Source organism: Pollachius pollachius, assembly GCF_949987615.1.
Source record: "Pollachius pollachius genome assembly, chromosome: 7".
Taxonomy (NCBI): domain Eukaryota; kingdom Metazoa; phylum Chordata; class Actinopteri; order Gadiformes; family Gadidae; genus Pollachius; species Pollachius pollachius.
In genome coordinates, this window is record NC_136940.1 from 9138146 (window position 1) to 9165588 (window position 27443).

At 47.3% G+C, this 27443-nt stretch overlaps 1 protein-coding gene across 1 annotated transcript in view; it reads right to left on the minus strand.

Annotated features, from left to right (window-relative positions):
- The window catches only part of scfd2 (sec1 family domain containing 2), an 87384-nt gene that overhangs the window by 19954 nt on the left and 39987 nt on the right, over positions 1-27443 (minus strand). The window contains exon 5 of the mRNA XM_079739453.1: positions 23995-24301. Within this exon, the coding sequence (XP_079595579.1) occupies positions 23995-24301 (307 nt within the window). The remainder of the gene's footprint in view (positions 1-23994; positions 24302-27443) is intronic.

Genomic DNA, 27443 nt, shown 5'->3' on the forward strand with positions numbered 1-27443 from the left:
TCCGGAGCCGGAGAGAACCTCCCCGCAGAGGGGCGAGGGGAGCTCGGCAGGCCTACGGGGCCACAAGGTTCCCGTCGTCCCCCGGAGGTCTGATGACGGAGGACCAGGAGTCCGAGGGGAACGGACCCTCTCCACCGGGGCCCCCGGTCCACACGGGGAGAGGACCCGTCCGGACCGGGTCGCCGGAACCTTCCCCCGACACCCCGGAAACCCTCACGGCACCCGAGCAACCCGATCCCCCGGAGGAACCAGAGAGTTCCCCCCTCACCGAGTTCTCAGACTTCTTACCGGGGAGAGGGGAAGGCTCGGCCCGACCAGGCCAGTTCACCACCTCCCAGCTCCAAGACGAGGCCCTGAAACATGCCTGGAGCCACGTGCTGGTCCACGACGGACAGACCCGAGACTCGGTGAGTCACCTGCCGCACCCACACTTCAGCACAAAGGGGGGACTACTATATAGTGTAGTGGCAGGAGAGGGGGGAGTGAGGGAGCAGTTAGTGGTGCCCTGCACGTACGTCAGCAAGGTGCTGTTCATGGCCCACACCCACCTCCTGGGGGCCCATCTGGGCATGGACAAGACCCGGGAACAGGTCCTCGCGAGGTTCTATTGGCCTGGCGTAAAGAGGGATGTCGAGCGTCACTGTCAGTGGTGTCCCGAGTGCCAAAGGGTAGCGCCTCGGACCACAGTCCGAAACCCCGTTATCCCCAATGCCGATCATAGACACCCCCTTTGACCGAATAGCGCTGGACATCGTGGGGCCCCTTACCAAGACCAGCCGGGGACACCGTTACATCCTGGTACTGGTGGACTATGCCACCCGGTACCCCGAGGCTCTACCCCTGCGCGCAGCCACTGCGAAGGCGGTCGCCCGCGAGCTAATGCTCCTGTTTAGCCGGGTAGGGATAGCGAAGGAGGTGCTCACCGATCAGGACTCCTGCTTCATGTCACGGGTAATGAAGGAAGTACTCAGACTCCTGCAGGTAAAGCAGCTCCGGACCTCGGTCTACCACCCCCAGACGGATGGCCTGGTCGAGCGCTTCAACAAGACCCTGAAGCAGATGCTCAAAAAGGCCATGGACCTGGACGGTAAGAACTGGGACCAGGTGTTACCTCACGTGTTGTTTGCAGTACGGGAGGTCCCCCAGGCGTCCACCGGATTCTCCCCCTTCGAGCTGCTGTACGGACGAAGGCCCCGCGGCATCCTGGACATAGCTAAGGAGGCATGGGGGAGGCAGCCGTCCCCCCACCGCACCACCGTGGACCATGTGGAGCAGGTGAGAGACCGCATGGCCCTGGTGTGGCCCATCGTTCGGGGACACCTCCGGCGAGCCCAGCAGGCCCAGGCGAGGGTCTATAACCAGGGACCCCAGCTGCGAACCTTCCAGCCCGGGGACCTGGTCCTGGTCCTGGTTCCCACGGCGGAAGGCAGGTTCCTGGCGAAGTGGCAGAGACCCTATGAGGTGGTTGAACGCGTGGGGGAGGTAAACTACCGGGTCAGACAACCAGGGAGGCGAAAGCCGACCCAAATCTATCATGTTAACATTCTGAAGCAGTAGAGGGGGGGGAGGAGAAACCCTCCGACCCGGCTCCCCTGGCGCTGGCGGCCCGACGGGAGATCCCGGAGGTCCCGGTGGGGGAGGACCTCAGCCCGGCCCAGAAGCACGACCTCGACGAGGTCGTCATGCAGCACCGGAACGTGTTTTCCGAGCTGCCAGGGAGGACCACGATCGCCCACCATGACATCCGGACGACGCCGGGAGTGAAGGTGAGGGTCCACCCATATAGGATCCCGGAGGCCCGGAGGGAGGCCATACAGGCCGAGGTACGCCGGATGCTGCAGCTCGGGGTTATCGAGGAGTCGCGCAGCGCCTGGTGCAGCCCGGTAGTCCTCGTACCCAAACCAGATGGGACCTACCGCTTCTGTAACGACTTCCAGAGGCTGAACGAGGCGTCCGAGTTTGACGCCTACCCCATGCCCACGTCGACGAACTCATCGAACGCCTGGGGCCGGCCCGTTACCTCACATCCTTGGACCTGACCAAGGGGTACTGGCAGGTACCGTTGACCCAGGCGGCCCGGGAGAAGACAGCGTTCTCAACCCCCGGGGGTTTGTACCAGTACACCGTCCTCCCCTTCGGAGTACATGGCGCTCCGGCCACCTTCCAGCATATGATGGACCAGCTCCTGAGGCCCCACCAGGCCTACGCGGCGGCCTACATAGACGACATCATCGTCTACAGCCCCAGCTGGGATGTCCACGTCCGCCAGCTAAGGGCGGTGCTGGGGGAGTTGCGGATGGCGGGCCTCACTGCCAAACCGGCCAAATGTCGTCTCGGGCGGGAGGAGACGGCGTACCTGGGGTACCAGGTAGGGAGGGGAACCGTTCGGCCACAGGACAACAAGGTGGCCGCCATCCGGGACTGGCCCCAACCCTGCACCAAAAAACAGGTAAAGTCGTTCTTGGGACTGGTCGGGTACTACCAGAGGTTTATACCTGGGTTTGCCACGCTGGCCAGTCCCATGAACAACCTGACCCGGAAGGCCCTGCCGGACCGAATCACCTGGTCCGAGGCAGCCAACCGGACCTCCGGGACGCTCCTCGAGGCCTTGTGCTTGGAGGCAGTGCTTATAACCCCCGACTTCACTCTCCCCATGACAGTGCACACAGACGCTTCGGAGGTGGGACTGGGGGGAGTCCTGTCCCAGATCCAGGCCGGAGAGGAGCACCCCATCACGTTCATCAGTCGGAAGCTTCTCCCCAACGAGCGAAACTACTCGATGGTAGAAAAGGAGGCCCTGGCCATCAAGTGGAGCCTCGAGAAACTAAGGTACTATCTCCTAGGGAGGGAGTTCACCCTGGTCACCGACCTCGCCCCCCTGAAGTGGATGGCCGGGGCCAAGGACACCAACGCCCGGGTGACGCGGTGGTTCTTGGCCCTCCAGAACTTCTGTTTAAAGGTGGACCACTGACCGGGCAGGGAGCACGCCAACGCCGACGCCCTGTCACGCCGGGATGCCTGCCTGGGCGGGTTTACCGGCTACCAAAGGCCTGAGCAAGTGGTGGAGGAGTGTGGCATCCCGCCCCTTAAACCTCGGCTCGGGCGGGTCCGAGGATCAGTGGTGGACGGGGTATACCGCCACCACCCACCAACTGGCGACAGAGAGCACCACGTCTCTCCCCCTAATCAGCGAGATGGGGGACACCTGGCCGGAGGGAGGAGAAAGCCCAGGAGCCATCTTAAAAGGGACCACAGAACAGGAGACGGAAACAGGAGAACGACACGCGGAGATTACTCGGCACACCGGTGGATTAGAGGCTCACGGAGACCCTAGACCGAGTACTTGTGTTCTGACTCTTGCTGAATAAACGCCGTGTGTGGCTTCAACCCTGACTCCGCCGTGAACTCTGTCTTTGACCCCGCGACATCGGGGAGCGGGTACCACAGTATGTATTGCTTCTGTGTGCGGAAATCTTAGAAGACCTTGGCCATCAAGCTAAAGTGTGTATGTGTGTGTCTTTGTGGCTCTAGGTAGAATGAGGAACCTTGGCCTCCGCAACTTCTTTACAACATCCACCACAATGGGCCTTGAGGCAGAACAAACCGTCCACCCCTCTGAGAAGATGAATGATCAGCCCGTGGACGAAAGAGGTTGAACCACAAGGCCGTCACTTTCTTTTTTTAAGTCAAGATTCAAAGAGCTCAAAGGTGTTTGATGCCAGATGCATGAAAGGGTTTACTAGAACAACGCCTTAAAGGAAACAGCGAGACCTTTAAGTTTAAGAGTGTGAAAGACAGGTGCGGAGGATTAGGTTAGATGTTGACGGTTATCGCCTGCAGCCTGTCTTCATTTCCTTCCACAGCAACAGAGAGGAAAACATCAGCACTTTGAAGGGCAAAAGATACTTCCGTAACACTCTGAGGAAGCAGGAGATAGAAAGAATCCAATATATTTCTAATACAAAGCTTGAATTGCCATGGTTGCATTGCTTGTTACACATGGCAATTTTGACAAACTGCAGTACTGTCTTTGAGAATTCCAGGCTTTTGCCCGATGACTTAAGGCAGGCAGGGGCGTATGGTGGGTGTGTGCACACCTACCATTTGTCTGTGCGAAAAACGCCAACTATGATTTTGTCTGAGGTACGTCGGGCCTCTGGATTTGTCAAGGCTCAAGGACGTCTGCCTTTCCAACTGGGTTGGTTTGGGGTCATTCTGTTTTCTAAGTTCAAGTTTACTTTATTGCTGCACAGCTAGGCTGGACGAATTAACTTCCAGTACAGAAGGTATTCGATCCACATCATGCAACACCAGAAGAATTAAGGGCGATACAAAACTGGACAACACAATGCACAATGCAGAGATCCATACAAGACAAACATTCCCATGGTGCTCGGTTAGTTTGGAGAGATAAAAGGTGTGCATTCAAATTATACTTTTCCTGCTCTTCTCAGGGGCAATGGTTAAGGGTGGAGTCGTTCAATGTCTGCCTGTGAAGCATTTCAGTCATTAGAACTATAATAAAGGGACTATACAAATATAGTTGACTTTGACACAAGGACCATGGAAAAGGGTTCAGCGGTTATAAGTTATCGTGCGAGGGCCAGACCTGGTCATTTTGTACGTCAGTCCACAGATACCACTGGCATGTGACATTCTGGGGTTTCTGTACTTCGTCTCAGAGATTATGGACTACATATGGCTAATATATGGAGAATACATAGAGAAGATTGTATTTGTGGAATGTATTATTTCACATGTAGGTCATGAACCAGCTGAACCTAGGAGCCTGGGTCCTTCTGCAGTACTGTGTTAGTGCGGGTGCGTGTGCGTGTGCGTGTGCGTGTGTGTGTGTGTGTGTGTTAGAGAGAGGGAGAGCGAGAGATCGAGGGAGAAAGAGAATCTCATTAAGCTGGTGGGTGACTGGGTGCGTGCACGTGTCTCAGTGTGTTCACGTGGCAAAGGGCTGTTGTATATCATTAGTATATGCACCGGAACACGGAGTAGTTTTGTGTTGCACGTGTATGGATTTTCTTGAAGGATTTGTATCTGCGCGTGGACTGTATATATGTGTTACATTAATCTATAATTTTCAAATCATTGTTAAGGTATGAAAAAGGTATGGTAACAATTTTAAGCATATATATTAATTATGTGTGTAATATGAATTCAACAATTATTACTAATTATCTAATTATAACTAATCATTAATCTGTTAAAATAAATTATTTGTTCAAAACTTAAACAAACTTCTCAGCCTTATAAGTGGGTTTAAACTGCCCCCTAGCGGATATATAAATGGAATGAATGTAAGATGAGTTTACCAGAGTTGACCAGAAAAACAGCAGTTAGTTTGCCAAATTCGCCACCTGGTGGCAAAACGTAGAACTGCGATTTGTGCTTAATTTCCAAAAGTTCCCTGAATGCCAAGAACAAACCGACATTCCAAGTCCATAACTGTCCCTTCACAAGCTCCAACAACCTTTTGATAGTTTTCAACTGTAGCATATGGCTTCTAAAGTCTTGTTTATAAACAAGTAAAACAAAACAGTTTACAAGTAAATTGCACAAGTAAACTGGTACAAGTAAACACCTATGAGGTGAGAAAAACATACTAACAGATATTAGTGCATTTTAGTAAATAATAATATCTATATCTTTTTTTAACTTGGAGGCCTATGCTATAATACAACATAATACAATATAACACTTTGTAATTATAATATAATAATATAACTACAAAATGCATTTCCTGCAGAAAATGCGGTGAGTGCGATAGTGCAAAGTGGGGCTGACAATATGTTTTAATGAAGCCATAGATGTAAGAGATTTAAAGAAATGTTAAATGGCTTAAATCAAGTGAAGGGATTTGAACAGAGTCTAAATGGAGGAAACAATGTAATCAAATGAAGAGTTAAACAAATATCTAATTTGATCAAGTTTTAATACATTTGAGATAAAATATGGCTGAGGTGTGCTGTGTGTGTGCATGTGTGCGCGTGCATGTGTGTGGGACTTCTTTAAGTCTCAGCTTTCATATGGCATATCATTTGTGTAGAAAGCATGTGTTGCCAGGTCGGATTGGTAATTTCCAGCCCAGACTAAAAACCGCCCAATCTAACAAAAACCCACCCAAAACGACAGGGAAACAGCCACAGAAAATGTGTGCTGGGTACATGAGCTAAAATAAAACAACCCTCAAAATAGTCATGCAAAAGTAGTCCCTCTCCCCTAATAACTATTGGACAGGTGCCCGTCTCCCGCCCCTAATACTAACGTAATATGGTAGATTGATGTTTAAAAAATGACTATAATAATCCCGCCAGTTTTTAAAAAAAACAGCCCAAATTGTATGTATCCGCCCAATGCTAATTTTTCCAGCCTGACGTGATTAAAAGTAACCCAATTGGACGGGAAACCGCCCAATTGGGCAACACTGCCTCACACTCTAGCCTCAACGTAAGTCAATGAGACCAACTGAAAATACACAAAGCGGGTATGTAATTGAACTTAAACTGTGATTCTGAAATAAGTGTAAATTATATCGAAATTCTGTTCATATTCTCTTCATGTTATTGAAGATACTTATTGAAGTGTTTTGATTTGTTAGATGTTTGAACAAAGTTTAACGGTTAGAAATTTACCAAGTTACAAAGTCTGAAGTGTCTGAGAATGAGCGGGGGGCTTTGCCGTCCTCCGGTTGACTTCCATTGTAGAAAATAAAATTGTAATGGTGGAATAATAAAAAGTTACAAATATTTAAAAAATCAGAACATTTAAAATTGGAATGGATTCTCTAGGTGAAAAAATGTGGAAGGAGGAGGGTCCCATAGATAGTAGATAATAATAGAGAAAGAAAGAAAGAAAGAAAGAAAGAAAGAAAGAAAGAAAGAAAGAAAGAAAGAAGAAAACATAAGAAGATAAACAGTTGAGCGCTGCATGCAGCATTCACCTAATAATCCTCATAAGAATACCAATAGCCTTGATTTTCTATGCATAAATTGCTGCTTGCTGCTTTGATGGAAGGAGTGAAAAAATATGGCAGCCGTCCATGAGCTGGATGCTAATATGGCTAGTTTTTCTCTGTCTGTCCCTCCCTCTTGCTGTCATTCTCTCTCTCACTCTCTATCTCTCTTTCTCAGTTTCTCACTCTCGCTCTCTATCTCTCTGTTTCTCTTTCTCTCTTGTTCTCTATCTCTCGGCCTCGCACTCTCTTTGGGAAATGTCTAAAATTGCAAAATAAAATAGGTCATAAAAGGATCTTTTTCAAAAATAAAATGAATGCGTTGTCTGGAGTCTCCAGCTAGGGCCTTGTGGAGCTCCAGTCACATGCTGCAGAGAGCAAGGCATTCATCATGGGGAAGGAAACGGGGGAGAGGAGTGAGGCAGGGCTGTCCCCTACCAGGGTTCTAAATCTCTGTGTATCCTCAGAGTCGCCACCTCTCCCCTCTCCCAGCCACCCATGTTCCTCTGGAGTAATGGAAGGGACAGACATAAGCATCATGCACACGCACGCTCAAACACATGCATGCACACACACACACGCAAACTCAAATACACACACTTTCACCCACTGCACACTGCATTCAGCATGCAGTGTGAAACACACACACGCCCGCTCTATTCAACAACATGTGCACACACCTAAAGAGCACACACCTACATAAGCACAGCTCATGTGCCAAGCATGAATGCACACATAGTGTGGCATCCCGCCGCTGAACCTCGGACCGGGCGGGTCCGAGGATAAACAGTAGACGGGGTTTACCGTCGCCACCCTCCAGCTGGCGACAGAGAGCACCACGTCTCTCCCCCCAATCAGTGCGATCGGGGATACCTGGCCGGAGGAAGGGAAAGGACCAGGAGCCGGCATAAAAGGGGCACCAGACCGGGCGAACCAGGAAGTGACACGGAGGGAGTAAGCACCAGGCCGGGTGAACAGGCAAGCGACACGGGAAGTGACACGGAGGGAGTAGCACCACGGCGAAGAGACACGGGAAGCGACACGGAGGGATTCCGCACCACGATGGCGATCTAGAGGCTCACGGAGGCCCTAGCACGAGGATACAGACTATTAATTCTTGTGAAATAAACGCGGACTGCGGCTTTAACCCTTGCATACCGTGTGATTCCTACCGGGTACCAGACACTCGGGGAGACGGGCTGCCACAATACACAAACCAATCATGTATACAAATATGCACACATTTTCCCAGCTGTCAACACATACACACACACACACACACACACACACAGAAACACACAATCTGCAGAAGGAGATTAGAAACACATTTGATGTCAAAGCGAATGAATTGAGGAAGTGCAGTCAAAAAGCATGTCGGTGTCTTAGCTGGCCATTACGCAGCAGATCACTGCAGGAAAGAGAGAGGGGTGATGGAGAGGGGGGGGGGCTTTTATTTTGATAGTCCCCATGTCCTGGAGAAAGGGGCCTCGGTTATGTTTGTTTTCCAAGGAGAAACATCTGCGGTGCTCCTGAGAACAACACACAGAGGGCTCGGGTTACGGCCCGCACTCATGTACAAGAACGAGTAAACATATGTGCACAGCCTGACCCGAACACGCAGACGCAAACATGCAGCGGATTGACCGTGGACACCCACAAAACGCGGAGAACAGAAAATCTGGTTCACTAGTGGCTGTTTTCAATGGGGCGGTGGCGGTTTCATTCGCGGCACATTAAAGACCCGTCCCTGAATGAACATATAGACAGTATGGGAATGGCAGGGGAACTTCAAAGGAGCCCTGTGGAATGCCAGTTGAAACAGGGGGGGCACACAGTGAGGGGGGGGGGGGTTCTGACCACAGTGAACTCGTCGCTCAGCTTCACTGAGGACTGGGGAGGGGAGGGGTGGACACCGCAGCAGGGGTCGCTTAGGGCTAGATAGCGAGACGCTTTAGCTCGAGGTCGACGTCCTTTATCAGCGGCTGGCATTTTCATTGCATTTACTACCTATTGAATCAACGAATCCGGGGCTCAGGAATACATCCCTTGAGCAAATAGCGTGTAAGGCGCTAACATATTGCACTTGGCAAGAGCTTCTGGTCTTTGTCCTAAGCCTTGTTTTTCCATTTAAGCAACAAAAAAAACTGTGTTGGTCTGCAGGCCTTTTTCCAGGATGAAAAAATAATGAAGAAAGTTGCCTTCTGTTGAAGGAGCCACGGTGCTGTAAGGACGGGGGAAGATCAAACTGCTTCTTTAGACAGATGTACACACAGCCTTGTGGGAAACAGAACAATTGGATGTCCCTAATATTAAACCTATTGTGCATCCTGCAGCTGGAGAGCATCCTGGACCAGAGGAATTCCTATGTTGGCCACTAGTGGGCACTGCTACTCTACAGCACAGGGGCTGTTGAAACTCTGGGGTCTTCTCACCTCCCTCCCCCCTGTTGGTTTCTCTTACCCTCTCTCTTTTCTACCCCGTCAGCTCCACCACCCCTCCCCCGCACACACACACACACAGACAGACACACACCCACACACACACACACACACACGCACGCACACGCACACAGTTCCTCCATCCGTCAAGAAGAAGCTGTTTTGTCTCCAGGTAAGCGTCATTTCAAAACCCCATCTAACTCCTGAGTCTCAGAGAAAGCCGGGACAGTTGTGGCCCAGATGTACCCCAACCAAAACCTAAACTCACTTTCTCTCTTTTTCCTGTGGCTGCTTTCTCTGTTGTATTCATTCTTTTTTTCCCCCACACCCCTCGAAAAAGAGAAAAGTCCTCATGTTTCATGTTGCAAGACAAAGAAAACAGGGGTGCAACAGTAAAAGTTGACTCAGAGACATTCTGTCGAACTGCGGAATTTACTTGATTTAAAAACACGCTTTTTTCCCCCTTCTCCCTTCCTCAAGTGCTCACGGAAACAGACTCAGTTCCCCATCTGAGGAAAAATCTGGCCTTTTATGTGGTTTGAATCATCAATGTTATTTCGATGTTAATGTTTTTATGCTAAATATGCATCAACAAAAGCCATTTCATTGGACTGCTTTACATTGCAGACTCTTGATCTTAGCGTTTGTAAGGTCAGTTGTACTGAATGAGGCATTTCTGACTCAGAATGAGCAAGGAGGGGAGAGAGGGAAAAAGAGAGGAAGAGAGGGGGACATGAGAGGAAAGAGAGAGAACAAGAGTAAGAGAGAGACATATGGGAAATAGTGAGAAAGGGAAAAAAGAAAGAATAGAATGTGTAGAAAATACTTTCTAGATGTTGTCAGACAGAGTCTACTTTCGACCCTAAAGAATAGAAGAGTTCTGTTCTTCAAGTTCCAGGAACAACTTTCCGACCCCAGAGTCAGGCCAAATGTTTATCTTTTGGATTAGATTAAATTATATTATTGGAAATGATTAAACCAATATGAAAATGTCAAGGTCACCAATGTGTCAATTTTTATCACTTTTCAAAATTACAATTTTCTTATTGAATATAATTTAAAGGAATCTTTCTATATTCATTGTTTTATTCTTAAAGGGTGAATGACACAGCTCAACTTAAAGGTGTTGTTAAAGAAAGATATTCATTTGACCAAACATTTAAGATAGAGATGCCCTGATTGGTCAGAAATGCCCCAGATGCTGTCTTAAATGTAAAATGTATCATACAGTGGCGACTCGAAACAGATATTCTCACAGAGTGTTTCATTCACTTATAGCTGATCGATGGCTAGGCCATTTCAAACTTACAACACTCAACTCATAATAGTAGCTCTTAAATTTGGCCTACAGCACCTTTGAGTAGTTGAGGAGGAATTATGTCTTTAATAGGTTGACCATTGTACTGAAGATAAGCTCTACGAGAGGAAGTTTTAATGGGAAATAGGCATTGTAAATAAAAGACATGTGAACAATTATCAAGAAATCAATTTAGCGTCACTAAAAGAGCTGTATATTTACACACACACACACACACACACACACACACACACACACACACACACACACACACACACACACACACACACACACACACACACACACACATACTGTGTACGTTACAACAAGCTGTTTAGATTGTGAAGGTTGGTATTGAGTGGTGGGGAGTTGTCTTGGATAAGGACTTGATGTCTCTTTAGCCAGGAGGAGTTGGAAATCAAACCAGCAACCCGTAAAGGGCCTTGCCTTGCCAAAGCCTCTTGAGGAATGACCAGTCATCCATCACAGCCAGAACTCAGAGAAAAGCCATCAAAACATATTTGCCGCCATCTGGGTTGTGTTGGAGGTATGAAACTAGAGAGGTAGTGCCTTTAAGTCGTAATGCTGTTTTGTCTGTGAAATTATACAAGTTGAATGTTGTTTTGTGGTTCCTTTACCATTTTGATATTTTATAATTGTCAACTTCTGTCGCCCTTGATGCTAGTTCCTTACCAAGAGTCCAAAGTCTGCGTGTTGTCATCCTTCAGGAAGATGCCTTACCATTACTTGCTCATGAATGTTGAAAAACAAAAAAATCACATTTATATAAAAGCGTCATTACTCAACAGGAAATCGTTAATCTTGGATCAAGTGTTTCAACAATACTACAGCCAAACATTTGTTCAAAAAGAAAAAAATGAAATGCACTGTTCACAAAGATTTGAGCTTCGTTTGCCATCACACTTTAGATGTTAATCTAAAGTCTGATTTGAGATTAGAGAATTGTAAAATAACACAGATAATCCTACACACACACACATAAAGAATATATATATAGCAGACTTTAACCACACAAATATCAGGAGATTAATGAAGTTATTTTCCACACCAGTGTTATGACTTTGATGGCTGACTTTCACAATTGGCCACCGGGTTTTCCTGTTGGATGCTCTTTGAAACAACCACCACATGACACCGCTCATCACAGCCAGAGCATCGCACCATGCTAGCCCTGCGCCACGCTACACGGACCAGCCTGGAGCCTAGCTCCTCGCTCCCCGGACATCGTACTAACAAGGACTCATGGTAGAGGGGGCTCCCCAAGGCTGTGCCTCCTCGATGGGGGGGAACACTAGCCTGCTGTGGCGTGAAAGGATGGTTTAATGTGCTAACGCCGTGCGCTAATGTAGCTTCGTGCTCGTCATGTTTTTTTGGTCATAAAGCCAATGGATATGATGGAGTGGGGACCAAGCGCCAAATGATTGACATGGTTTATCGAGAGGAACAAAAGCTGTCCCTTACGGAGATTTTGATTTCAACAACAGCTTGGAACTGACAAGAACTTTTTAGCATTACTTTGTGAATCGTTTCACAATTGCCCATAGAACTCCTGCTTTACACATCACGTCTGGACATATTTATACACACCCACAGCCCATCACTGACTTTAAGTACTGCTCTAAAATCCCCTTTATTGCAGAAATGAATTTTATTTTACAGAAACAAGAATATCTTCTCAATCTTGTCTTTAAAGATAACTTGGCGAGCATCGGTCTGTTTTTCACAAGTAAACATACATTGTGAGGTCCCTCATGACCCTGATGCAGAATTCCATGTTTCATCCAGAAACAGGTTCCTCATCCTTCAGTACTGAAAGACATGCAGCCAAAGAGACATACCAAAAATAAAAGCCATAACGGGACTTTCCACTTGCATGACTTTCAGCTTTGCTCTAAATTGAAACAGCTCCATATTGGATGGAAAACGGTGGAATTAGGCCATTTTTGCTTCATCCATTGTTGTGTACTATGAATTATTTAGTTGTTGGCTTATTCTGTACACACGTATAACCTTTGTTAAACGTGTGTGTGTGCATATATAGAAAGTTTTAAGCATGTTATGACCTGTTTTCTGTAGTATTTGTAACAGTATTTGTGAATTGAACGGTCACTTTATCGGATGAGGACGCCGTTGCTAAACAAGCGTTCCCTCTTAGTTAATGATGTGTGTCGTTCCTGCACAGCGTACTTAGAGCTGTCCATTTCCTCTTCCTGTCTTTTCTCTGTGTGTTTAGAAAAACGGTTTGGTCCTTGACAGAGTCGGTTATGTAAACGTACCCCTCCAGGTTGACTGAGCACTTTTTGTTCTGGGCTCGGCTTGGGGTGCCATAAAGGGGGTAGAAACTAAAAATATATATATACAGTCACGTCCACATAATCACACTTCACCCATCTATTTCTCTCCCTCTCTACTCCCTCATTCATCCCCCAACCCGCCCAACTGCTCCCTCATCGCCCTCCTTCCTAAGCCCCACCCTGATCATCAGCTCCACCCCCTAACCCCACCCATCCTAAAACTGAACAATAGAAGAGTCCGGGCCAAGAGCACGGAATAGAAACATATCCAACATCTCGAACACTTTATTAAATTATCGTTTGCCTCTTTTACGTGCTTGTTTTATTGCAGTGTAGATCAACTAAATTGTGTTTTTTATGAGGACAATAGGAACTCTGTGCCTCCATTAAATCACCTTAAGTAAACAGGAGATATTGTTTCAGAGGGGAAAGGAATGGACACGAATAGAAAACCCAGAAGACCAGAGAAAGAAAGAAGTATTTGATAAAAGCAGAGGTCCACCTAATCTGGCAACGCACATACAGGCACGCACGCACACACACACACACACACACACACACACACACACACACACAGCCAACAGAAGGACAGATAAAAACACAGCTGGTCCAACTGTTGAAAAGACATGATTAACCTATGATCTGATGTTTGTGGCTGTATGGGTGTGTGTGGGGGTATAGGTGTGTGGCTGTATAGGTGTGTGTGTGTGTGTGTATGTGTGTGTGTGTGTCTATACCTGCGTGGCTGTATGACCATGTGTAGGTTTGTGTGTATGTGTGTATACGTGTGGCTGTATTGGTTCCTGTGTTTCACTAAGTTTTCAAAAAGCCAGTGTGTGTGGCGTGTGTTTGTGTGTGTGTTTGTGTGTGTGTGTGTGTGTGTGTGTGTGTTTGGTGGCCCCTGGGTACTTCTGGTCGGAATTAAAGGGCAGCAGAGAATGTTTGTTTGTGTCTGATCTTTGAAACGCACTGACCTGGGACACTGTCTGGTGGTATGTTTGTGTGCCTGTGTGTATGTGTCTTGAGTGAGGACAAGACACAGCAAAAGAGATGAAGAGAGAGGAAAGAGACACACACTATCTCTCCTAACGAGACTTTCAGACGTCAGTATGCTTCTCCACTGGGACACGCACTGTGTGTGTCTGCGTGTGTTTGTGTGTGTGTGTGAAGATACACAAGAAGGAGGTTGGCCAAGGAGTACAGTGAGGCGTCGGAAGTTAACTATCAAGGAATCTCTCCACAGTGATGTTACATCCTGCTTATCATCACAAGCGCCCTGCATTGAAGCTAGATTGTAGTGCGCACACACATACTCACAAGCATATGCGCGCACACACACTGACATTAAGACATTCACACATATTATGCAGTGCATGTGCATATACACAAATAGAGCCCTGCATCCATCCCTGCAACCACTTATTCATGCATTCATCTATCCATCCATCCCTCACATTAACCCCAGACAATCACCCATTCATCCATCCACCATCCATCCATCTCTGCATCCATCCATCCTTTAATTCGACCCATTCATACATCCACCATCATCTATCAGTATGAGGTCGGGGTCTTCATGATAGAAGTTTACAGGAAGGAAAGGAGAACAAAAACATTTAGCAGTTTAAGTTGCATGTAAGTCTTTGTGTGTTCGTGTGTCTGTGTGTGCTTGTAAGTGCGTGCGTGCGTTCATGCATGCGTGAAAAAGGCATCAATAGCATATAAATAGAAAAGCATCGATATGGAATTAAACCAGTCAATGTTACTGATTAAAATCCATCAGTGCGTCTTTGATCTCTATCCGGCACGTGGATCAGATGTCAACAATCAGTGATGACTCAATGCTATGAAGAACTCTTCAACGCTACATGCTAAAACACTGTCTCCTATTTGCTGCATCAACAGGATGTGTAATCAACGCACTAAAGACCTTGCCAACTGGAGCAAGTGAGAGAAACAAGTGCTGCGTGTGTGTGTGTGTGTGTGTGTGTGTGTGTGTGTGTGTGTTTGTGTGTTTGTAAACAGACCCATGCATGGCAATCAATAGCACATCCCACCAGTAGATAATGTTAGCATTATGTGACAACCAGGTATCATAACAAGGCCAGAAATAGCGTTTCCAGCGTGCTCTAGCGTTTCAAGCCTGCCGACTTGACGTTTGCGATGAGCTGCCGGGATTCAGTGTGTGTGTGTTTGTGTGCATGGGGGGGGCTCTCTTATTTCTGTGTGTAAAAGTGATGCGTGTGGGTATGTAAGCATCTGTGAGTGTGTGTATTAACGTTTCTCGTGTAATGTCAGTGGAATAACAGTCTGGGACCTCAAAATATGACCTTGTCACAGCTAAGGAACAATTTAAAAGTACATTTTATGTGTGTAGCCCTTATTTACAGTTACAGTCTCAAAGAGCTTCAAATTTTATGACAACAGACAGGAACACAAGTTTAACATTCAAACATGGCCTTTTCGAAAAGCACTAAGTAAAGGTAACCAACTGTAAAATAATATTACAATGAAACATTGTACATTTCTATTAAATTATGTGATCGTGTGTGTGTGCAGCATGTTTATGGTCAGTCTATAGGGTTTTCTGAATACCAGACTAGCATAGTATAGTCGACTCCTCCTCCTCCTCCACCACCACCCTCTCGTTTTGACTTATTTTCTCAGTATTCTTTCCATTTCTCAGCTTTGGGAGGGGGGGGGGGGTTCCAGGGGTCTTCTATAGTGGGAGCAGAGCAGAGACCCATTACCTGCCTTAGACCTTTGACCTTTGGGGGGTACAGCTGAACCCTATCGGAGGAGGGTCTGCAATGATGCACGACCGCCCGAGACAAAAAGAGGGGGAAAAGAACGACAAAGAAAAAAATGAAATGAAATATTTTTCCTCGAAGGGGGAGTTAAAAAAGAGGAGGGGGGAGGGGGTTTATGAGATGGGGGGGCGTCTCCCCTTCTCCTCCATTGCCCTCCCCCCACTCAGTTCTTGATTAACACCAGACGTCCTAACAGGAAGTGACCCTGGCGGCTAGCAGCGTCAGGAGAACTTCCATCTGGTGCAGAGGAGACGCAGAAGAACACCCCACCCCCACCCCACCCCACCCACCCTGGAGAACAGCACAACCGACGGCTCCAAGATGTTCTAGAATCCTCTGGCACCGGAGAACCCTCTCTACCCTGAAAGCAAGCCCAGAGTTCCCCTGTATCCTGCAGCTTCTCCCTGTCCACGCAGCTCCTAGCGCTGCAGACCAGCGCACTGGGACTGTAGTGGCGTCGCTGGTGGCCTGTGTTGAAGACAAGCTCACAGTCGCTCCTCACCCTGGGACTTTGCTATTTCCTTTCCAACGCTGTCGGATCACAGTGACGTTTCACATTAGCGCCGTGATTTGGTTTCCAATGCTCAACGTAAATGTTTGCTCCAGTCTCAGCTTTCAATGTCAGACGAAATTCTAAATAATTACAAGGAAGAAATACAGCATATTAATGCAGCTAGACATCATATAAGGTGGTACATTCCAGGTTTAGTTCATATTTTGGGGCTATTAGCCAAGTTTGGGGCGTTTTAGGAGGTAGTATTCATGTTTCGCGGTATATATTGCTGTTATTTATGTTTGAGGCATCTAAGGGGGAAGTATTCATGATTTGGGGTTTAAGGGAGTGTTATTCAGGTTTGGAGGTGGCAGTTATATATCTGTCCCCTATCTGAGCCGTAAACAGGTTCTTCCTTCCGCCATCCCAGATCAAACACAGATACACTGAAACACACACTCACTCTTACACAAACACACATCAGCATACACATGCATGTTCACACACATGTGCACGTGCATACCAAAAAAAACAGGCGAAAATACATACGTATGTTCACACACACACACACACACACACACACACACACACACGCACACACACACTTTTACCTTCACATAATTCCAACTCAAGATGTGTACAAAGTACAACACCACGTTTTCACCAACTAATGAAAATACTAATCGACACACGGTCTTATTAAGATATATATAAGACACATAAGACACCCAGACATTTACTCCATGGGGCCGGTTGTTTGTGTTGGCCCTCTGTCACTCAGTAAATCTGTCTGCGTTCGGGTCAAATGTTGCATGAAATAAGACTATAAAAACCAAGATGGAGGCTGGGCTGGTGGGTGTGTATGTCTTAACTTGGCTGCAGAGCAGGCCAGGGTCAGTGAGTGTGTCCGGCCACAACAGAGACCCTCACTGGGGGCCTGACCGACTGACCTAGGCCCGCTCTCGAGCGTGTGTCGCGGGCCCCGGTGGGACCAGCATGGGGACAGCGGCCTCTCTGAGTGTCCCTCTTAGGGGCTTGGAGCTGCATGGCTGTCTGGGCTAGGTTACATGCAGACGTTCTGTATAAACACAACACTCCAACGCTACTGTGAGAGCACACTCCACAAGTGCTGGGGGGGCGAGCTGGGGCCCAATGTACTGCAGCACAATCCCAAAACAACTCCACGACACAGGGCAAGAGAGTGGCTAGGATGTTTGACTCTCAGCCAAAACTGGGTGCAGGCTTTGAAGGCCAAATGTGTGCAGTATACCTGTACCTAGGAGTTGCTTTGGATAAAAGCCTCTAGATTTTTATTCAAACACTAATTAGAAGTAACTCATAGTTACTGGTTAAAAACAGTGTGTGTTTGTGCATGTGTGTGTGCATGCATACATGAATGTAATGCATGTACGTACACACACATGTCGATGTATTTACATGTGTGTGTGTGTGTGTGTGTATGTGCGACGCTGACCACATGTTTGAGGGATTAGTGATGTTTTTCATCTTATGACCCCCCCTCCCTCATCTCTCTCACTTATGAGTGTTTTACTACGTGCATTTCCTGCCATAAAAAGCCGGTCAGAGGAGCCCTCTCCACTGAGCGCTAACACACTTCATAAAGCAGCCTGGAGAGAGAGATCACAGCCTGGGTCCACCTCCATGGAACCCAGCCTGTCTGAAGGCTGGAAGACAGGCCTATCTGCTGTGGATGCCACCACACCCCAACCCGCTCCACCCACTAGAGCTCCAGCATTCATCTGGTCTGGTAGTTTCCTCGTCACCGATTGGACAATGAAGGAGAGAGGGATTTTATCAGCCAATGGCCATGGGTCTCTTGCCCGCCCCTCTGGGGTTTTGACAGGAGGGTGTAATGTATAACGTACTGTTTAATACCAGTGGCTGTATGAAGGATGCCTGGGGATAACGGGGTTAGGGCTGGCATGGCCACCATTGGCCGGGGGATACGGACGAAAATACAATCATGTCACATTTGTGGAATTTAAATTTCTACTTACTTTAATAATAATATCATGTCAAAGTCCTTCTTTTGTTAAAGATTAGAAAATATAGTTTATACTGTAACAATAAAATCATGTCAAATGTTGCCTTCGGGGGATTAAAACTTCAAATATGAAGAAAGTTCAGTAAGGTTAAATTAAGTTCAAACTCTAACAAGACAATTCTTTAAAATGTTTATTTCCTGGAAATAAATCTGCTATGAAAAGAGTCGAGTTGAGTTAACATTTCACAAGAAAATCATGTTATCTCTGAGGAGTCATTTGGAATAAAGAATAACAAAAGCCAAGAGAAGAAATGCAAGTCCAAATATTCTCAATACGGGTATACAGAGAATGAAATAAATACGGATTAAACAATAAAATAAGGTTTGCTAAAGTAAGCTTAATGCAGCCAAGCAGCACATGTAGGGGTACGTGTAATGTGGACCAGAGAGAGACTCAGTTCAGCAGATGTTCAGTATCAATACTGCCTTCAGATTTACGGCTTCCTTTGCTTTTATCGCCCTTTTCAGGAGAACGACCAGCACAGGGAATGAATAAATATTCAAAGCATTTTAATGTATTTTCAGCAGCGAAGATTAAAAACGTTGGATTTAGTGTTTAGCAAGTTATTTGGCTAACGTGTGATGTTTTTTAGTCTACTCATAGTAACCCTAATTAAGTGTATAGAATGTATGACAGTGTGTGTTTGTGTACTGTGTGTGTGTGCTTGTGGTATGTTTGTGTGTGTGTGTGCATGTGTGCGTGTGTGTGTGCTTGTGAGTGTTTGTGTGTGCATGTGTGTGCTTGTGTCGTATGTGTGTATGTATGAGCGGTATGTGTGTGTGTGTGTCTGTGTTTTTGTGTGTCTGTGTCTGTTTGTACAGTGTGCGTACAGTGTGTGTGTGGGTGGCCATGCCCGCCAGATCCTTTCTTAATTAGAGCCTGGGGTTGGCTCTCGTCAGGTTATCTGATGAACTCAACCAAATGCAGCAATGCTATTGGCTATTCCCACCTCCTCTGGCTCTCTGTGCAATCATGTGCAAGTCATGTATATGGTAGTGTGTGTGTATGTGCGTGTGTGCATGATTCTGTGCATTACTGTGTGTGTTTGAGTGCAGGCAACAGAAGCGTAGACACACTAGTAATTAAAAATAATTGGGACTAGTTTCATGAACATGGAGCAACAGGGGAAATATGGCTAATCAACCACCATCGTTAGCTGAGACGATTATTCCACTTCCTGATTCAAAAAGCTTTTTCTCCAGGGCAAGAGAGATAGAGAGATACAGACACGGTGGGAGAGAGAGAGAGAGAGAGAGAGAGAGAGAGAGAGAGAGAGAGAGAGAAAGACAGAGACAGAGAGAGCGAGAGAGAGAGAGTGGGGGTTTAGAAAAACTAACAGCGATAGAGGGAATAAAAAAGAAATAAAAACAAATAGAAAGCAAGCGAGAGTGCAAGAGGGAAGAAATGAATGAGAAAATAGTAAAACGTTTCTCTCTGCAGAGTTTAGCAGTAAGGGACCGGGTGGCCAGGGCCTTTCATGTCCCACAACGGCCTTGTGTTGCCGTGCCAACCCAAACAGCCATGCCAGGGAGGTCTGAAACACACACCCCAACCTTCACCCCCTGCCACAGCAAAACAAACTGTACATGTGGGTGACAGGGAGAGAGAGTAAGAGAGAGAGAGAGAGAGAGAGAGAGAGAGAAAGAGAAGAGAGAGAGAGAGAGAGAGAGAGAGAGAGAGAGAGAAGACAGCGACTGAGAGAGAGAGAGAGAGACAAAGACAGAGACAGAGAGAGAAAGGCAGAGAACTGAATGCTTTGCAAAAGAGAATAAGAAGTGGAGGGAGACGGAGAGAGGAAGACACACAGAGAGCAGTGTCTGTAGTACAAGTGATTGCAATATTAAAACGCCAGCGAAAGGAATGGTACAGTATACACAATTCATTCTACTGACTGCAAAGGTAGCAGTCATGCAGATCGCTGTGCACAAAGTTACAGAGATTTACACTATACGTTACGTTAACTTGTTCAAATGTTGTAAAATATGAGGTCCAAAGTGATACATTTGTCCCAAGGATTCCCCAGTTCCATTTCAGAAAAACAAGTAGTCCTACCTTTGAACACAAAGCAGGCAGAATGTCAGTTCAGTTAATTAAGATCTTTTCAAATTGTGTTGATAATACCAGCCATATATTCTTGAAATAATATATGGATTCTTTGCAAGAAGTCCTGTCATTGGTAAATAGACCAGAATATCTGTCATGGTCCTTAATACATGTTCATAATGATCAGTATTCTCATAAATTCCATAAGTTATTAAACAACAGTACTGAAGTCCCCATATCTTCACATAATCATAAATACAATGATGACAATAATTGCTCCATTAAACTTACGGTAGTGCAGAGTTAGCCTAAAAAAAACTAAACAAAACAAGACTGAACCATAAAAAACCAAGCCATGTCCAATTAATTGTTTTGTTATCTATGAAATCTGGCTTCCAATGAAGTCCAAATAACTTTCCAGCCTCTCGGTCTAGCACAATTAAAGTTTTTCTCAGACTGAGTCGTGGAGCGTTTGCTTTGGCCTGCTGTCTGTCCCACCATCTGTAAAGCTGTAGTGTAGGGTGGATGGTGGAGCCTCCGGCCAAGGGAAACCTGTGTTTACGGTCCTACAACGAGGATTTACTGGCTTCTAATATAACCTGCTTTCTAAACTTGCCCAGATAAAAACATTCTCTCCCTGCCGAAATCTGTCAAGCCCCCTATCTATCCACATCTCTTTTCTTTTTATATCTCCATTTATTTCCCCATTGTAATATTTCTTCCACTGTTACATGACATTATTCTTCAACTTCATTTTGTTTATTGCTTCATTATCATCATCAGCATCAACATCTCAATCATGATCACTTAGAGTGGTTCTATAGAGCGTTGTTGTACCACAACTAAGACGAGGGGATTAACATTAACTGCTCCAAGCTATTCCTAACTCCACACATCAAACACACACACTACCCAAGTGTCCCCCAGACTGTCTGACCCCCCGCAGCCAATCAGAAGATGCGAACCAGATGAGTGACAGGAGTCTCATGCAATGGCGGCGTCTGCTGTTCCTCCTCCAAGTACTTCCCCCCACACACACACCACCCAGTTCTAGACCAAACCCAGCCTCCCCTCATGTGGTGTTGGCGGTGGGGACGTCGGTTTTAAGCTCATTTCCTCGTCCGCAGAAGAGGAACAATTCTCTTGGGCAGGCACAAGTTCTGTCTATAATCAGATCCATGCTCAGACGTGACAATATGGCCGACAGAGGAGTTAGCGTATAGAGATGCACACACTCGCTCATACTCATTTTACATGATGATGTCTGTGTGTGTGTCCGTGTGTTTGAGCATACATATTATAACTTTGCAGAAGGCTAGGGCCCAGCACAGATCTGGTGGGATAAGGTTTTCGTACAGACCTGCATGCCTGCGTGCGTGTGTACGTGCATGTGTATCCAGCAATGGAGGCATCAGGTCTCTGGGCGTCTGGTTCCCATTAGAAACTTTAATTGGGGAGAAATACAATCACACACAAAGTCCCACTCAGGGTCTCACTCTCAAAACACCACCCTTCACTGTACCTCCTCCAACCTCCTACTATATTCCCCCTGCACCTCCTCAATCTCCTGAAATCTGACCACTGCACCTCCTCTCTCTCCTTGCACCTTCCCTCATCTTCCACCTGCATCTCCTCACGTCTCTCTGCACCTCCTCTCCTCTGACATGCACCTCCTCCTCTCTCCTCTGAGCTTTCTAACGTCTCCCTCTTGCACCTCCTTCTGTCTCCCTCCGGCACCTCCTCCACTTCTCCCCACCTCCTCCCGTCTTCTACCCGGCACAACCTACATTCTCTCCTGAGCTTCTTCCCATCTCACACCTGCACCTCCTTCTGTCTCCCTCCTGCACCCCCTCCTATTCAACTCCTCCTGTCTCCCCCACTTTAAGTTCAACATTAAGCCATTCCTCTTCTTGACATGTAAACTCAACCTTTCTGCCAACACACACTTTCACGAAACGCACACCCCCATACACACACACACACACACATGAACGATAAAAAAAACAAACGAACACGCGCTTACCATATACATATTACATGCTGGCACATTCATTTTGTGCAGGCTCATTTGCTAAATACTGTTATTGAACACACGCACGCACACACACACACACACAGCTGGTGCCTTGACAGAGTCAGTTCTGGGGAGATGTTTATATCAGAGAGTCAGGTTCTCAATATCTGACTGCCAAGGGGCCCCGAGCGTACTTTGCCAAATGGAGGGAGGGAGAGTTTCGGTCTCAATTAGCCGGTTAGAGAGAGAGAGAGAGAGAGAGAGAGAGAGAGAGAGAGAGAGAGAGAGAGAGAGAGAGAGAGGGTGAGATAGAATGAGAGAATGAGAGAGAGACTATGAGCAAGGCCCATATAAACGATTGCAGAGAGATATAACCTAGTTATACCATACCATAACATTGTGTGGTGTATTATTTCAGGGTGTGTGCTAAGGTAAGGGCCCAGCCATGACTAAAAGTAGCTCTAATTATGAACTATGTGGTGCACAGGGTGTGTGTGTGTGTGTGTGTCTGTGTGTGTGTGTGTGTGTGTGTGTGTGTGTGTGTGTGTGCAGAGCCAAGGTTAAGGGAGCTATTACTTTGGGAGGTACACAAGACTGTGGTCTGGAGGTAGAGGGTGTGCTCAAGTGCACACGTACACACACACACACACACACACACCCACACACACAATATATAGCTAGCCTTAAATTATAATAATTCATATTTCCACAAAGAGTCTGTTATTCAAGTTTTGATTCTAAACGGTCAGATTCTTAATAAATGTGGGATACTGAAAGGAACTGATCCAATTAGATCTAAGGCAACTTAAAGTGAAGTTGAGATACATGCAATTAAGTGGGTAGGTCGTCTTGCTTAAGGACCCCCAACATGTATGGCTTCGGCCCTGGGGAGAATTCAACCATGTACCTTTAACCATGTACCTTTTGGTTGGGAACCGACCCTAGTCACTAAAATCAAAGTAGACAGTGTGTCTTAAGACTGATGTTGAGGCCCCACTAGAACGGTCAGAGCCCCGCAAAAACAAACGCTCTTTCAGCTGAACCTCTCTGACGGTTACCACGGTTACCACAATGTATTCCGTCGCCGCTTGGCTTGTGGCAGCGAGATTGCTCAACACTGTAACTAATACAAGAGATGGAGGTCGTGATTATTCTGTGGGAACATATACTGTATGTTCTGTTTTTTTTTATATCATTTCCTTGAAGGGAAGGCATTTTAAGAGTGATCCTACAGGGGCATACCATCACTGTCTCTCTCTTGCTCACTCTCTCCCCCCACCCCCCACCCCTGTGTGTGTGTGTGTGTGTGTGTGTGTGTGTGTGTGTGTGTGTGTGTGTGTGTGTGTGTGTGTGTGTGTGTGTGTGTGTGTGTGGACCAACCAAAGAGAGATGAGCTAGTAGGTCCTTGTCAGACTTTTACCATTAAGCAGATAGAAGGCAGAGTGGCTGAATAAACAAGCTATTTCCCTCTCTCGCTCTCTCTCTCTCTGTCTCCCACTCCTTCACTATCAATCACATTCTCACCTACTCCATCACGCTCACTCATTCACTCACCTGTGATTTTCTGAAGTAGTGGGCTAAGCTCCGCCTCCTGGGTGATCACCAGGGTGAGCGCTCCAATCAGCTCCCGCTCCGTCTTCTCCAGCTCCTCCTCTTCCTCCTCCACCCGGCCCTGGTGTGGCCACGGCTGCGCCTCGTCGGCCAGAGAGTAGAGGAAGACGAGCAGGAGGATCATCTCCTCGGGGCCGCAGTCCTCGCTGGACCGCTCGTCCCCGGGCCCCGCGGGGCCGCTCTTGCTCGTGGGCTTCATCATCGGCAGGAGCTGCCGCAGCACCGTGGGGAAGTCTGAGGCGCCCAGAGCCTGTTTCAGCAACACATGGAGAGTAAAGGTCAACCCCAGTGCTCCCAGGGTTTTCCCGCTGCAACACCTTATCATAGTATCATGTCAAAGCCTTTGACCCCTCTTGGGCCGAGCTACAATTTGGCCAATGGCGAGGCTTCGGTAATAGTTAATACAGAGGTCATGAGGAGCGCGGGTTAGGTTCCTAAAAGGCTTACAGGTTGACTGAGGATGACAGGGGGCGAATCCAGAAACCTTTGGTATCCCGTTTTTGCATGATTTTCGGTTAAAATTGATTTGGTAAATTTGTTTTATGGACTGGAGGGAAACATTCTCAGAAACAGAGCCCCCAGAGAAGAAATCATTACTTTACTATCAGGAATGGTACCGCAAGTTGATTATTCAACATAAGCAGGGTAAATATTAACATTAATGAAGTGTATGTATAGGTTGATTGGTTTTGGTTTGCAGTATAATGTGTATTGAATAATGGAAACTCAAGTGTACAGTCACACTTCAGCTGGCACTCAAGCACACACACAGACACGAACACATGCGCACACACACACACACACACACAAACTTCTGGAAAGTGTTAAGGTGCAGTGACCTGTCTCTTTACAGTTGCCTCTGAATCAGCCCTCCTGATGGTAAAACTATGGTCCAAATGAGCTGAATCACATGATCATTTCAACGGAACACTGACCAATCACAGCAAGGGTGATCTCATGCTCCTCCAAAATAAGGGCGTCAAGCTGATCTGCTCGCTGCTGGATAAGAGAACATTAAGGGCAGCGAACCAAGAAAGAAAGGATTTGAAGTCGGAAAAAACACTAACGGCGGACATTAAAAGCATATAGAAACAAAGAGAGGTAGAAATAAAGAAAAATAAGTGGGGGAAAACGAAGAAAAAGCAAACCTCAGTTAGAGTGGGAAACAAAGGCCCATTTGGTATCTGTGTTGGTTATCCCTGTTAGCCGTACAGCTAGGCTTTGAGGGTAGATTTCCTTTCCAAAGCCCTGAGTTCCCCTGGCGAACACAAACAGTCTTATTTTCTCTGCTCGGGGCGCCCAGCAGCTTGTGGGGAGTTCAGGGGAACCAGAGGACCCAGAGACCGGCCCCGTTGGGGTGGATCTGGTGTCTGACCTGATATCTCGGCCAAAGATGCAATACAAACCGTTCTCCCTCGGATCACGAGCTCAGCACGCACAGCCGAACCCGACAGAATGTGTGGAACCCCCCCCGCTGGAGCTGACCGTCGAGCTGAGAGAGAACGATGGCCGTACAAACTACTGAGCATTTTGAGAACTTGTCGAAATCGCCGTTTGGCTATCTAGTGTTCATCGAGGACAACTGCGGTTTTCCTCGAAGATGGCGAGCAAACGATGGACGTTCAAACTACAAAGATAAATACAAAAAGGCCCTTCAGACTACCGAGCGTTTTGAGAATTTGACGAGAACATTTGCCGTTTTTTCCTTGAAGAACACTGGATAACGAAACGGCTTTCGACAATGGCGGCTCTGTTAGTCTTAATGGCTCCCTGGGCGGACGACATTGCGAACGCGGCGTTCAACAACATGCTTAGGCTCAACGAATTATCAGGATGGCGGGGAACGTCGTTGCCACAGCGACGGCAGATATGGCTGCCTCCGCCAGACATTGCGTCAACCCCACAGCCGCTCGGGGTCGTGAGAGGTATCAGGGGAGGGGTCTCGGCTCCCCGGGACCCCCCCTGCTGGAGCTGGACCCGGACTCCCGGTATCTAGCACACCATTCGGGGCCTCCTCCCTCTGCACATTAGTCCCGGCCAACACCCCCTCTTCCCCACCGCCATCCCCCCCATCCTCAATCCCTGTCCCCCCCCCCCCCCCCCCCCCCCCCCTCTCTCTAGCTCTCTCTCTCCCCCTCCCTTTCTCCCCACAGGGGCCATTCAAACAAACACATCTCTCCCCACATTTTTTTTTTTCTCTCCCTCAGCATTGTGAAATCTCCAACCTTTCCAAGCTGCACTTATTCACTCTGCCAAACAATGTTTGGGAACTTCCATGGATCTGTGTTTCTCTGTGTGAACCAGAGTCGTCAAGACGGGGAATCACGCTTTAGTGGCAGAATAAGTGGAGTGAGCTCTTTCTCTCTCAGTCACACCTTCTCTCTCAATGTCTCTCTCTCTCTCTCTCTCTGTCTCTCTCTCTATGTCTCTCTCTATGTCTCCCCCCTCTCTCAATCTCTCTCTCTCTCTCTTTCTCTCTCTGATGTCTCACTTTACAGCAGAAAAAGCAGGGATTTCTGGTCTGTATGCACTCACAGGCCGCCCCGTGCTATGCTATGCTAGTTACGCTTCTACTCCCGCAACAACCCATGACCATTAAAGACAATATTTGGACAGGCCGGGCATCGGATAGCTTCAGGGCGAGCAGTTTGACCGGAGTCTCTGAGATCAAGTTTATTGCGATTGTCTAAGCATGCGTTCACACATACAGGGACTGACTTTCCCAATTATTTGTTGATAATTAAATGTTAGGCAACACCGAGTACAACAACTACAAAAAAGATTTAAAGATAAAAAAACAAAACAACAACTGGATGACGCAGACAGCGAGTTAAGTTGCACCAAAGCAGCTTTTCAAAGTGAAACAACCTGTGTATAACGTGAAACTCTGGCACAGGTAGCTCTTAGTGAGAGGGCTAAAGAGCAGAGGAGAAGGGTGGGGGCGGAAAAGAGACCAAGGAGAGGTGGAGAAGACGAGAGGGTGAGAGGAGAAGGATTTGGGCAGAAGAAGAGGAGCCGGGAGGTAAAGGGGAGGGAGGAGAGGAGAAGAGGAGAGGAGAGGGAGGAAGGGAGGAGAAAAAGAGAGGGGAGGTGAAGATGAGGGAGGAGAGGAGAATGAGAGCAGGAGAGCAGGAGCGGGGGGGGGGGGGGGTACAGGGCTGAGCAAGGGGTTCGGAGGGGCTGCTGGCCCCACATCATTTATTATGAGGCGACTCTACAGGACTCAGACCTGAACCCGTTATCCCCCCCCCCCCCCCAGGGCCTCCAAGTACATCAATTTCCCCCTGACTAATTCCTCTCGTCGTAAGCCCGCCCTCTCCTCCATTGTTCACAACAAGCTCTGGCTTTTTACGACAATGTGGCCGAGAGAGAGAGAGAGAGAGAGAGAGAGA